Source organism: Nestor notabilis, unplaced genomic scaffold (genome assembly GCF_000696875.1).
Source record: "Nestor notabilis isolate BGI_N333 unplaced genomic scaffold, ASM69687v1 scaffold19402, whole genome shotgun sequence".
NCBI classification, from domain to species: domain Eukaryota; kingdom Metazoa; phylum Chordata; class Aves; order Psittaciformes; family Psittacidae; genus Nestor; species Nestor notabilis.
Genome location: NW_009917204.1, coordinates 420 through 15143, shown reverse-complemented (window position 1 = coordinate 15143; position 14724 = coordinate 420). Strand labels below are relative to the sequence as shown.

At 41.4% G+C, this 14724-nt stretch overlaps 1 protein-coding gene across 1 annotated transcript; it reads right to left on the bottom strand.

The window, feature by feature from the left end:
- Positions 1–997: 997 nt before the first annotated feature.
- Positions 998–14629, bottom strand: PPP1R7 (protein phosphatase 1, regulatory subunit 7; the record flags this gene model as incomplete). Its single annotated transcript, XM_010024983.1, has 9 exons — positions 14551–14629; positions 14262–14384; positions 9051–9106; positions 8217–8282; positions 7402–7532; positions 6458–6620; positions 3055–3171; positions 2020–2124; positions 998–1094 (listed from the first exon to the last, which is right to left on the bottom strand). Coding segments are annotated over exons 1-9 (901 nt in total), but the record flags the coding sequence as incomplete, so codon positions are not given.
- Positions 14630–14724: the final 95 nt, after the last annotated feature.

Sequence of the window (14724 nt, the reverse complement as noted above, 5' to 3'; positions counted from 1 at the left end):
TATATGTAAAAATAATCAAAGGATTTGCTCTGGTACCCCTCAACAACTGCTCTTCCTTGCGCTGGGCATTCACAGTAACGTGGCAGATAAGCAGCTCTGTTTCCTCCAGCTGCCTCCCACCAGCTAATTCAGTGAAAGAAAACTGCTTCTTTGGGCCTGCCAGAGTCTCAGCTGAAGAAAGCTTTATAGTTGAGACTCCAGACTAAGACCCTGAAGAAAGCCTGCTAGATCTTTCCTTCTACAATTCATCACAATATTACTTGAGCCAGGTGACTGGACCTTCAGATGTCTTTGTCCCTCCACTGGGGAGGTGGTACTAGGAAACTGTCAGAAGATTCCTAGTCTCTAGGATTGAAATTCTGCTTCCTTAAGGTGTTAAAAGACTTTAGGTTTCAGGAGAGGGTGTCTCTCCGTATTTCCGGACCTGACTTATGAATGACAAAGGGCTTAACTATTCAGGGTGCCAGAAAGAAAGAGAAGCAACCCTGAACCAGAAGATCATAGATTCACAGAATAGTTAGGGTTGGAAGGGACCTTAAGATCATCTAGTTCCAACCCCCCTGCCATGAGTTTTCTTCATAATGACATGAACGTATCAACTCTGCTCTAAGATACTTTGCTCCAATGTAGTGGTGAGACAGTATCAGCTTCCCCCATCACACTGTCATGTTCACTTAAAGAAATAAGAGATCTGCAAAAATAGGACACAGTAGGGCTGTTTCATAACCATCACAGGCGTGAAGGCAGGGCCTATTTCCTAGGTACAGACAGGCTCCTTAACACTAAGCAAAGCTCTGCAAAGAAATTTTTAAGCTCAATTCTTTCCTCTGGGGAAACCATCACTTACTCTGTCCATGCAGACTGTCAAGATCTTAAAGCTGGTCACCAGAACAAAAGAATTTACTCTAAGACATACATATATACACCACCCTCCCACTGCTCCCTACCAGAAGGGCTGCTTCCACCATTGTACAGACATTTCAGGAACAACTCCAGCCTGTGCTTACCCAGAATTCCTGCAGCTCTGTGAGGTGACTGACATTTTCAATCTTCTTGATTCTGTTGGCTGCAATGTCCAGCATTGTGAGTTTGTTCTAGACAAGCAAACAAAAAACATTAGACTGGGTTTCATCTTCCCAGTCCCACTATTTCCAGGCCCAAAGCTGAAAACTGTCAGAAGCAAAGACACTTTATTGCCAGCCTCTTGCATGCAGCACAAGAACCCTCACTGCCTAAATATAGCAAGAAACACTGGTTTACTGACCTCCCAGTCCTCCTGACAAAAAAATGAAAGCAATTACTGGCCAAATGGCAACTGCCAGCCACGGGCTTCTAAAAAGTGAGCTTTCCTTGTAGTAAGAAGAGGAACACATCAAAAATCAGCTCATAAGTGTCTTCTTGAGCAGCAGAGTTGAACAAATTTTTTGCAGGAGGAAAACCAAGTTTTAGAAGTTTTATGTTTTCCTGCCTTGCCAGTCAGCTAAGTTCCAGATTGTTTCTGCTCTCTGACAATGCCATCTACTGTCAGGCGAGAATGAACGCACTACAGGCTTCTGTGGAATCAATCCTACCCAGACATCTATAAATGTATGTTAACATGAAGCAAGCCACATGCCACAGCTTGTCTCTCTTAGTCCCAGCTCCAGTTGCTGTCCCACTGAAAAGAACTCCTGGGTATCTACAACCTGCTGTCTGAAAGGCTGCAGCAGAGACAGCCAGCTGTGGCCATCAGTCTCTCCACTGCTGAAGATCAGCCAGGCTGCTGCATTCACCACATCTTGTGCTTCCCCTCCCCAAGTCATGAAAACACATCTACTCCAGAAGTTCTGGAGGAGCTTCACCCATGAAAGATATTTTAACATAACAAATACTTAGATCTTTGTGGACTTTCAAAAAGACTGAGGACCCCACATAACAACTTGGGAAGCTGAGGAACAAAAGCTCCCAAGAAAACACAGCCACTAACAGAAGCAGCTTAGGGCAACAGTTGTGTCACACACTTAGCAAGAGCCTGCTCACATTGTTCTCCAGTCCCTCGATGACTTCGATGCCATTGTGGCTGAGGTACAACTCACGCAGATTCACCAAGCTCTGCAGCCCCTCAATCTTAGTCAGACGGTTATTCTGAAAGTGGAACAGCAGTTTAAGTCCACTCTAAACAAACCAAAACCCAGGGGACTCATTGGAGAAAAAGCATTTATCTGAAGTATAGATGGGCAGAGGAAATAGTCTGCTTGGGTCCACACAGATCTCATGAGCTCAGCTTGTTCCACAGGAGCCAAGGTCTTTATGTTCAGAAAAATCAGACTCTGAACTTCCCATCAAAAGTTGTAGCCTGAAAGTTTTCCATTTGGTGTCTTTAGACAGGCCTAGGTGTTAACAGCATTCATTTTTTAAGTCTTTTCAATGGAAAGGTCAGAAAGGGAGTTACAACACTTCAATCCCAGTACACTCTGCAGAACATAATTCTTTACATCCTATAGAATGACAATGCATACAGGTGCTACAGCATGTAGTGAGTGTGCCTTTCTCACAGCTGTAAGAGATACGAGAATACACTACCATTGTCATATGGACAAGAAGGTGACACAGTGAAAGAATTTGTTTTGTGTCTTTTATTCTACCTTTTAAAAAGGAAGACACTTCCCATGAGCTCATTAAGGGCAGATTTCATTTGGCACAGGCTTGTTCATGTTTCTTCCCTCTTCAGGAAGAAGCTAGTGACACTGAGCCTGTGCCATTATGACAACTCATTTGATGTTATTGTAATGTATCAGGAAACTCTATTTCAGGAAGGAAATGGGGGATAACAACTTTCCTGTCTTTCTTGCATAAAAATCAAACATTTGTTTTATTATTTTATCAGTGCCTGACGAGCTCATTTAGTACGGAAGAATGAGAAAAGTCAGCACAGAGAATGTCACACTTTGTTCCAGTACAGGAGTTTGACTCAAACACTGAAGACCTGCTGATTCAGAAGAGCTCATCATGAATTTCAAGGTGTTCATACAACCGAGGCTGTTCAAACGTAACAGCACAAAGTAGAACCAATACCTGTATACTGAGCACAGTCAAGTTTGTCAGCGCATCCAAGTTCTGGAGCTTGGTGATTTTATTCTTTCCAAGGAACAGACTGTCAAGATTAGCCAAGGCATCAATGTTTTCAATTACCTGCAAAATGACCAAAGGACACAGTGTTATTGCTGAGATGCACAACTCCAACCTGTAGATGTGGTTGGCATTTTCTAGCCTTAACCCACAGAGCTGCACTCCTGTGAAACACAAACTTGTCAATTCCACAACACAAAGCATGCACAAGGTAGGACCTCCCTTGTGACCAAAGAGTAAGTGCAGGATTGTGCAGTGACAGTGAGCCTCAGCCCGTGTGACAGCTGGCTTGTGGCACTGCTATTAACACAGCAAGGGTTGTGTCACTCTGCCCCAGCTGTTGCCTCTGCTGCCCAGGCAGCAAGAGCAGTGAATGGAAAGGCTCAGGGAGCACTGAAAGTGACATTCCCTGCGCCACAAGGTGCATCCAGGGCAGGAGACACTCATTTATGAAGCAAGAAAAATCTGTCACTAGTGAATGGAAAGAGAATCTGGGATGAGAAAATACAATTTGCAAATGCCCATCAGTGACCACATAACACAGAGACAAACTCTTCAGCTTCTCTACACAACAGCTGTCATGAGCAGGGTTAACTGTCTCATGGGTTTATGTGTTCATATATTTAACTACAGACTATATATTGCTACCGGCAGAACATACACAGACCAATTAAAGTGATGTACATGTTTTAAATATGCATGCTACTGGCAGAACATATATGCTATACCAGTTTAAGTCCTGAGCGAAACCTTCAGTGGGAGAAGGTAAAGATGTCTGTGAGGCATCAAGAATTCTTTATTTACAAAGGAAGAGGCACCAGAATGCATGAACAAAAGACAGAAAACTGGGCAAGAAAAGGGGAAAAGGGTGGGCTTAAAACAAGGGCTCCTTTAAACAGAAGAAAACAGAGGTTTGGGGTTTCTTTTCCAAGGGAAAGCCTCTTAATTCAAAAGCAAGTGCTATTAAAGGAGACAAGAATTTTTAAAACAGACCTCAGCTCACAGAAGAATAGTAATATATGTATAGATACACACAGAGCTGTACATCTGTGCTCAGTACCTTATGACATCTCAGCTTCTCCACATCCTTTTTGCCAGGCATAGTTTCAGAGACTAGTAGTGCTGGTAAGACAGACCACTGAGTCCTACCACCCCTTAGGTTATTGTGTGTTCGTGTGTGTGCATATTCACCTGCACACATATAAAGGAAGATGAAGATGGACACAAACACACACTATGAATTCAGAGATACACTCTGGAAAGGAAAGCAGGTTTTCAACCTCTATCCCGCAACTGCCAACAGATTCAACATAAGATGTTCATCAGCTCAGATTTGGATTCACCCTCCACCTAGCCTGTGGACTTACCCCTGTTTTGACCTTGCAAGAAAATGATAGATTTGCTGCTCATTGGTAGCTCCCCCAGCCACGAGGAGGAAATACTTGTGACTCTTGAGGATACTGAGAAGATACAGTCGGGGGGAAAAAAAAACAGTCCTTAAAACTATAAAAAAGCCACAGGTAAGTAAGAGTATGAAACAGATGGAAATGAGGGGAAAAAGATCTAAGGAGCAAAGAAAGAAGTGCTTGCCTTATAGCTGCCTCAGTCCAAGTTTGGAAAAAAGCATGAAATGTGCCAGCTCAAGCATAAAGTTCTGCCTCCCCACCATTCATACAAAAGGAACAGAACTACAAGTGCTTAGTAAGTCATGACAGAGTCCCTCCAAAAGGTTAGAGTATGCAACTAAGACAGCGTTACTGCGGAAGCTTTAATGCAAAGGGGATGAGTATATGAGGCACCTCAGAGCCAAGAGCGCTGCCTGAACAGAGTCCATAGGCTTTTACTCTAAAGACTTAAGGATATGCCCACCTGTAAAACACAAAGCCAGGCCACCCGCCCAACAGAAAACTATTGAAAGAGTTCTAGGCACCCCCAATTAACATATTTCTTCATGCCTACCCTAGACACAGGTTACCCACTCCAATAAAGCCATTAGCAGCATAGAGCAGTGCTGTCTGAAGAAGCCAGAATAGAATTAGCAGATAAACAGAAAAACACTGCTAAAAATGAAGTAATTTAAGAAGCTCACTAATTCCACAACACAAGCATATGTATGTTACCCATACAGTGATAACTCTGGGCCTTTGGGTTGTTTCGTTAATATGCTCAGGCTGAATGCTGAGAAAACACACATAAAATAAATGTAATCTAGTTGTTTAAAAGATATTCTCTAGCTTGACAACATTAGTGGCTTTATCAATTCAGAAATCTAGCTGGATTTTTTTGTTTCGTTTTGCAGAAGGTAGATATGCTCAGATGTGGAAGACAGTACACTCTTGCTTAACTCAGCTTTTGAGGTGTAAGGATCAGTGTGCTTTAGGCCATTGCTGAATAAAGGAACGTGTCTCTCTCTCTAAATCATGTTTCCCTGACCTATGTAAACTCCAAGGTTCCTGATCACTTGGCTGATCTGGCTGATGCTCTCACACTCTAGATTTATTTCCTTAAGTGATTTCATTTACAAAATAGATTGTTGCTTTTTTTTTTTTTTTTATGGAAAAGAATTCAGTCCAGTTTACCTTTAGGAAAAAATAATTTTTTTCCAATTCATAAAAGCAGCATACATTTCTGCCTTAAAAGGCTGTTATAATAGCTGAAATTTCCTTCTTTTCTAGAAAGAGACATGTGCTTCCACAAGGCTTGAAATAGAGAAGACAAACAGTTCTTTTCCTAATTTGCTCTTTCTGCCTAACAAGTAATTTTTTCAGAGATTGTAAATGAGCAGCAGCAATTCAGATAATTTTCAGATTGAAATGCACTCATCTGTTAGAAGTATTATCTGAAGTGTACAGAATTGAAAAAAGCTTCTAAAAATCAACAGTTTACTTTGCATGTGGCAAGTCTTTTGTGTCATCTGTTTCACTAGTTCTCTTACAAACTGGGCAGAATGCAAGGAAGCATACCTTAAGGAAGGAAAGACTATTCAGAACTGCTTCCCCTTCAGTGGGATAGATTTTAGATCACCTACATTGACAAAGTCACAAACTGCACAATAAAGAAGTACCCTGTAGCAGGAGGAAACTATCACCTGCAAAAGGCAACACACAGGGGGTGCATGACTTCGCTAAAGAGAGAAATTAATAAACAGTACTTTAGTAGCCAGGCACTCCATGCACACACGATTAAAGCACACAGCATGCACAGCAATAAGCAATTACACACTAAATGACTGGAACAATAACAAGAACAAAACTGCAAGTGTAAGTCAACGAAGTGCACTTTCAGAAAAAGTTAACCCCAAGTCAAAGAGCTAAAACTCTCCAGCTAACATCTTGCAGAGCAAACCTACCCGAATTCGATTTGATCCCAACTCTAACATCTGTAGCATCTGCAAGTTGCTCAAATTCTCAATTTTGCTGATTTTGTTGTTGACAAGGAAGAGTTTTTTAAGTTGGCTAAACCGATCTAGTCCTTCAATGTGTCGCAGAACGTTAAAGGAGATGTCCAGGATCCTGAGGCAAAACAAAACAAAGGTCACTTCAGTCCATCAGGCACAGATGATTCTGGAAGAGACACTTGTAAATTGGTGGGGAACCTCACTATCTGCAGAGATCAGATTCCCCTAGGTCTTAAAGCTACAGTCATAAGTGTTATTTATTTTTATTGGAGATGGCAACAAATACAACTTTCAAAATACTTCTACAGTGTGTCAGGGAAAAAAAATAATCTGTTGCAAGCAGAAGACAGCCATTGTTTTGCCCAGCCATGAAGTACCACTGTGGGAGGAAGCCAATCATCAGTACCGAACATTCCTTGGGAAAGGTACATGCCTACATGATCTGCCTCTTACAGGACGATATCAAGGCCTCCCATAAGCATGAAACTGGGAAGAGCACTACTCCTTCCCTGACACCCTCCATAAGAAGTCCTAATCTCACCTCAAATCTCTTGTCAGGAATAAAAACCTGTTATACCAAACTCTCGCTGCCAAGAGCAAGGGGTGCCTGAGTGCTTCCACATCTGCACAGAAGCTGCAACCACCTATCACTCAAAACTGCCTTATGCAGCACATGTTTCATTTCCAGCTGTCTGTCCCTGGTGAGTTTCAGGTTAATGAAACTAGTTGACTGCACAGGTTAAATGTTAACAGATAACAGACATTATCTCTCACACAGCACCCAAATGAATCATGAGAAAGGCCTGGGTGATAAATACTGGAATAAGTGCAGCATGAGTAACTCAGTGCGCAGCAAACCACCCTCAAACTAATGCTAGTGATTCCCCTGGACTCACTCAAGTTCCACTAGAGACTCCAAGTTCTCAATCTTCCGAATTTGATTGTCATAGAGATCCAGTTCCCGCAAGGTCTGCAACTGCTCCAGGTTCTCAATGCGCTTAATCAAATTCTGACGGAGACACAGAGTCTAATAGTTGGGGAAAAGTTTGAAAACAAACAAGAAAATGCATATGAATGGCATTCAGACAATAAAGTGGTCTGGGTTTTTTTTTTCCCCCATTAAGTCTTGCTGGGCTTTGGTTTTGGGTTTTTTGGTTTGGGGTTTTTTTTGGTTGTTTTTTTTTTTTTGTGGGGGTTTGATAGGTTGATAGGTTGTTGTTTTTTTAAATAGAATCTTTTCTTCTTTCATTCCAACTCTACAGAAGGAAATCTTTTTACCACAAAGATGGTCAGACACTATAACAAGACCTCAGAGAGGCTATGTAATCTCCTTCCTTGGAAATACTCAATAGTTTGGCTGGAGAAGGCCCTAAGCAACATGCTCTAACTGAACTTGCTTTGAGCAAGGCTTTATTAGAGCCCTCCAGAGGTCCTTTCCAATCTACATTATTCTATGTTAAGCTTGCTGTGCAACTACAGAATGTATCTCTTAGGATGAACCCTGACCTGTTGTGTCTCATCCACTTCCAAACCCAGCTTGCAAAACCCTAGGATTTTTATGACTACTTGGCAAATGGGTAAACACTATCTCCTTCAGTTACACCTGAAGTGAACTCATTAGGAACTCAGCCTATATCTGTTCTCTTATATATTAGATAAGAAAAATCTCAAATTCCAAGAAGCATTTTCTACTCCTTAGGACTACTGATACCTTCACTTTCTTGAGCACCTCAAATCCTTCAATCTTCCCAATTCGGAAATGATTCAAGTCAACATCCTGAAAGAGAAATGGAAGGATTCAGCAGTTGTCTTAAAACACTTTTCAAAGACCAACCTGGTACTTTGTTCCAAGGAAAATTACAGAGCTAAAAAACATGTTGCTCATTAAAACTTCCCTTCAAAGAGCTAGTGGAAACCGGGTTTGGCACATGATTTTACCAATCCCAGGGGAAGCAGGTGGCCTAAGCTTGTCAACCGAAAACACAGTATCTGTGAAAATGCAACAGCCCTTTTCTGAGTCTGAGCATTGTCTTGCCAAAATCAGAAATCTTTTGCAGTAATTGAGTTTATTGAGACAGACAAATTCTGCTGTCTAGCATGAGTGAAGTGTTGCATGGAACACACCTCACTATTTCCAGTTCCGGGCCTCAGATTAACAGGAATCACTGATAATTCAAATAGTCTTGTCATTCTGTGAATGATAACTCTGCACTGGCAATCAGCTGATGCACTTCACATCTATGCTGTCCCGTCCCAGATGTTCCAGTTTTGCAGGTCAGTTAATCAAAGAGAAATAGAGCACTTCACCACCCACACGCAAAATCTCTCCAGCCTAACAGGCTCATGAGGCTGTCAATGCCAAGGCACAAAGCTGGTTAAGTATCTGTGCCAATTAAAAATCATAGGTCTGACAGCAGCAATCAGCTCACTGGTAGCCAGCACCTCCAGAAGAATTAGATCTTTTAACCAGGTTTCAATACTTGCCTTTGCCTACACCTTTTCTTCCTGCTGTATAAAGCGCGTAAGGACAAAAATCTGCCTTTACCTCAGCTTCTGGGTCCAGGCTAATTGTTTCCATGTCCACTGGTGTCTCTGCTTCTTCTGCAGGAGAAGCAAATACATTATGAACTTCTACCTGACAGCTTAAGACAAGATAACAGTGGCTAACATCTGCAGAGGCAAAGGGAGCAAATGCTCCTCAGAAGAAGATGCCCAGTTCAGATACTCTGCTGCATTAAAAATACTCTTCACCTATTTGGCTTTTATGGTGACACCTAAAAACCAAGCTTTCTTAACACAAGTTTTGCCTAGATCAAAAGACATGCCTGTGTGGCTGCTGGATAATGCTGCCTGAAGACTGGGCTGGATTCCTTTTCTTTACACTTATGGCCATCATCCCTCTGATACATACCTCCCAAGGTGTCTGTGCTCCTCTGATAACCTAAAACAACATGGCCAAGGACTCTAAACTCTCTAGTGACAGTGCCGTGAATGAACGAGTATTTCAGCAACCCCACCCTTAGCTTTTTTTTTCATAATGACTGCCAGCTTATATCAATGTTGTGCACACACTTGCATGGATTCTTCTCTGTGGTGTTCCCAGGAATCAATATTGGGTCGGTCTTATTCAAGTTGTTTATCAACAAGACGGATGAAGGGCTAGAGTGTATCCTCAGCAAGTTTGCTGATGATACAAAGCTGGGTAAGTGGCTGAAACATTGCAAGGCTGTGCTGCCATACAGCAGGACCTTGATAGGCTGGAGAAATGGGAAGAAAGAAACCTTATGAGATTCAGCAAGGGCAAGTGTAGGGTCCTACACCTAGGGAGGAAGAACCCCAAGTACCAGTACAGGCTGGGGGCTGACCTACTAGAGAGCAGTTCAGCTGAGAGGGACCTGGGAGTATTGGTACATGGTAAGTTGACTATGAGCTGACAGTGTGCCCTTGTGGACAGGAGGGACAAGAGTGTCCTGGGGTACATCAGGAGAAGTGTGGCCAGCAGGTCAAGGGAGGTGATCCTCCCCTTCTACTCAACCCTGGTGAGGCCATTCTGGAGTACTGGTACACTTCTGGACTCCTCAGTACAAGAAAGACAAGGAGCTACTGGAGAGGGTCCAGGAGAGGGTCACAAGGATGATCAGGGGTCTGGAGCATCTTTCTTATGAGGAGAGACTGCAGGAGCTGGGCTTGTTCAGCCTAAAGGAGAGGAGACTGAGAGGGGATCTCATTAATGCATATAAGTATCTCAAAGGCAGGCGCCAGGACGATGGTGCCAGACTCTTTTCAGTGGTGCCCAGCAACAGGATGAGGAGCAATGGCCATAAACTACAACACAAGAAGTTTCACCTCAACATGAGGAAGAACTTTATGTCGAGGTTGGCAGAGCACTGGAACAGGCTCCCCAGGGACATTGTGCAGGCTCCCTCTCTAGAGGCATTCAAAACCCACCTGGATGTGTTTCTGCATAACCTGCTCTAGGTGGCCTTGCTTTGGCAGAGGGGTTGGACTAGATGATCTCCAGAGGTCCCATCCAGCCCTAACAATTCTGTGATTCAGTGAATCTCCCTTCTTTTGTTAGGCTGAACTCACTAATATGCTAGAAAACATTATCCCACTGCATGCTTTTTCTTGGAAAATGCCTTTATAGCTCTGGAAGACAACCCAACATTTGCTATACTTGCACAGCACAAGAGGGAGTGAAGTTTACTGGATAAATTTATGCTGAATAATTCATGCCTGACTCCCATTTATTGAAGGCAGAGTGCTAGTTGCATCAATTTCCAAAGAAAGTCTAACTTGACTTTGCAAAACAAACATACAACGTGCAACCCCTTTCCCCTTCCTGTGTTTAGCTTCTGTATGTACTACCAAAAAACTAAGAAACTTTCATTAGTCAGATCCCAAAGGCTTTGCATTAACTCCTGCACTACCACATGCAAGCTAATTCCATTAACCCAGAAGTAATCACTATTTTTATAGTCCAGCAAGGTTACAGAATCCTTGTAAATGCCAAATGTCCCCTATACTTCACAAGTGTTTTACCTACGATGCTTGGCACCGTTAAGTAGCACTGTAAGGATGAACAGTACAAGCATTATAGTTTTTAATACTGCCATCAAACTCCAATGTTTGATAGCTCCTCACACCATCATTTACCTTGCTGTATCTGGGCTACTGCTCTTGCTTGGGCAGTCAAATAGGAAAGAGCACTAACTGAACTGACTCACAAAGTTAAGACTGAAAAGCAATCCTCTGTCCTTCACCTTTAATATTCTTTATAGCATAAATTAGCAGGAAGCATAAATGGTATTTTGGGGATGCAAAATGAGCCGGTAGGCTTGGTGACATTTAATTGTGGTATAGAAATGCCACCAAAACTGACATGCATACATATGCCTGACAGCATTTTAGCAGTGGGCAACACTTGAATTTTCTTATTTTTCTTCTAGATCAGGAGCTATACACTTAAGCAGGGCAGTGGGATACCCTATCCTGCTGCTACCAGGGCTGCATTTATTTGACCTGTTTCTAGGGTGCAAAGGCCACCAGCACAAAGTGCTCCAAGCCAAACAAGCACCTAGCTGAACTTACAGCCAACAGGAACACAGTCTAAGTTTGGAACTTATTTCAAATACCACATAAACCCCAAAACTATTCTCCTTGTATTAAGCTGTACAGTAATTAGTGCTTATGCTGAAGGAATTCCTCCTTTTAAGAATTAGAAGTTGTCAAACAATAAAGCCACACATGCACTCTTTAAAAAAAGAATTATTCTTAAAAAAAAAAATTTAGGTAAAAAAATCCTTTCACATTGTTTGGCTGGTAGGAAAATTACAAGTCTCATCACAGCACCCACTACAGACCACTTCATACACATGAGGCTTTGGCAACGTGTTAAACACTTTGTTCTGCAATCTGTCAAAGGGTAGCTCCTCATCTTTTTGCCATATGGCTTTGAGCAACTAGTGCTGGTAGAGCCAGTGTGAGGAAAAAAAGGCACTCAAGTCCAAAGTTGCAAAATCAAATCACACAGGGTATCCATATCAAATTCACTGAAATAAAAGCATGTTAAAACTGGAGACATTCATGTAACAAGGCTAACTCTCAAAGTTTATGTACTGTGTATAAAACACTCTCCCACATAGCAGTCTGAGTGATGGGTGTATAGTGATAACACTGATAAATCAGTATCAGCATGAAAACGTTAAAGTACATTTTCTCTCAAACAAGAGAAACAAAAATGGTTCTACCCAATTTACAGTCCTATCAATTGTCAATCAACATTTTATTTATGAACCAAGAGGATGCAGAACACCCTAAAATAGCCCTTTTACCACCACTTTACAAGGAGAACTGCAACTTCACTTGCATGCAGTTTGTGCACAAATGGTGCTTCAGTTCACAATTTTTAATGCAGCAGGTTTCACAAGGGGAAATAAAACACTGCTGTGGCAGTGAAGTTACTTCAGTGAATTCCTGTGTAACCCACGCCTGGAGGCTGCACAGCTTTGCAGATGTAGGAAAAAAAGATGGCATTCAGGAAACCCAAATTCCGCAGTACGGAGCAGTAGTTACTGAGTTATGTAAGTTCACAGTACCACAAGCATTTAGAGCAACTAAAAGCCTAACTACACTTCTTAACTGCGTATGCATGAAACATATTATAAATAGCCAAGTTATAAGCTTTCTGAGTAGAGGCGCTATTCCTCAGAGAATCAGCTAAATGATGAAGTTGAAATTTCAGCTGCTTTAGCTCTTTCTATTTCTGATCTTCTGTGAAAAATGTAGAAAACTCTCAGTTTCCATTCAAACAAGAAACTCAAAAGCTGGCACGGAAGCTAACTCAAATGTTCCAAAATTATCCCTCTGCTTGGTTTCTGCCCTAGAAGTTTTCTGAATCCTAACACTTTGGAAGAAGTAGTAACGATAGGGTGTTTATATTAAATAGCATCAGTGTAATTCAGCACCAAATCTGAATGTGTTTTTCTTGTTTTCACTGGAATAACCGTGCATTACTTGAGGTATTTTCTCTAGAATTGCAATTTTTGGGGGACCAACATACGAAATATAACCTCAAACTCACAGCTAAATTTTGTCAGCTGAACAAATACTCAGTGTTGTGCATGCAAAGGAAAACTGACTGATCTGCATGGTCATGTTAATCGTATAGCACCTGGGATGTGAGCTCTGAACACTTTTACAGCCATCACCACAGCACGTTGTAAGTAATATATAGGGGTTTTTTTGCAATCAGCAATGATTTAGACCTACATAGAGTTTGTTTAGTTAAGAGATGAGATTTTAAACTCTAAGAATAATTAACTAGTTAGGAAAATACTTCTGCAGATTCTAATGGGCAAGGTGAAGATTAGGAGAGAAATGTAGTAGGTGCATACTCAAAAAGAGACTTAAGATTTGCTGCAGGAAATTCGCTGCATTATTTCACTTCCATTTCCAGAGGAATAATAATCACATAAGCATCTCTATCAAAAGGATGCTATTATATCTCAGATTGTTAGCTAGCACCAGAAGCCCAGGTCATATTGCCACACAACATGGTCAGAAATGGGTCTGCTCTGAAAGATTCTATACAAGCTACTGTAAAGCAAACCCTTCCATCAAACATGCGCAGGCTTAAAAGTCTCTCAGTATTTCTACCCAATGCTCTAATCCAAACAGTAAAAACAGTAGCAAAAGTTAAAAGTCAAGAGAATTCAAAAAGATGTAATTTTTATATGTCTTAGAAGTTTTAAATTTAAGAAATAAAAATTGACAGCTTCCCTCAATTTAGATAGAAATAGGAGTCTCTGCCTTCCAAACGAATCAGGCAACTCTTTATCTAAAGAACTACATACACTAAAGCAAAATTATGAAAAGCTGCTTATGTTTGTTTCTAATGAACATTTCCTGCATCTTTAAACAGAAAGTTACTATGTTTCCACACAAATAGCATGAGTAAAAGTGTTCTGCATTTTGATATTGAAGATCTCAAAAAGAAACACAGATGGATAAATAAACAAGAAAACCCCAAAGGTCTAGTATCAGTGGCTCCACACAAAGAGGGCAGCTTTATTTTAGCAATAACACTACCATTTATTTATTTCTAAAGAAGATTGTCTAAGACAGGTTCATGTTGTTAACTCACATCAATACAACCATCACATAGCCACAAGAAACACAGAAGACTGTCACACACACGCAGGGGGACACACTGGTAAGACATTTCCTAAGGTGACCATCTATGTTGTCAAGGTACCTGTGGAGTTCTCTCCATTCTGCTCATCTCTCAGGCTCTGCTGACTGAGGTCTGTCACTAAGCGAACTGCTTGCTTCTTCCCTTCTTCGTCTCCTGACTCCTCTGACTCAATCCGCTTATCAACTGCATGAGATACATAATAGCAGAATTAGGCTATTTTCAGCAGCAGGGTGGGGGAAGAAGTAGCAAGCAGATACAATAACCAGGATTCACACATACCACTATGCAGTTAGTAGAAGTCCTAAGTTAACTAAATGAAAGGTTTAGTCTTAAATAAAAGGCCTCTTACCCCTTGTTTCTACTTTGATTTTGGATGCACTTTTTCCTCCCATCACATCTTCCTAAAACCAACAATCTGGGAAGAAGACTGGAGGAAAAAGGAAATTTCTTAGATCAATTAAGTGCAATTCCAAAGATTACGGAGATGGAATTAGAACTATTACATTTGAAAAGCTTTTGGGGG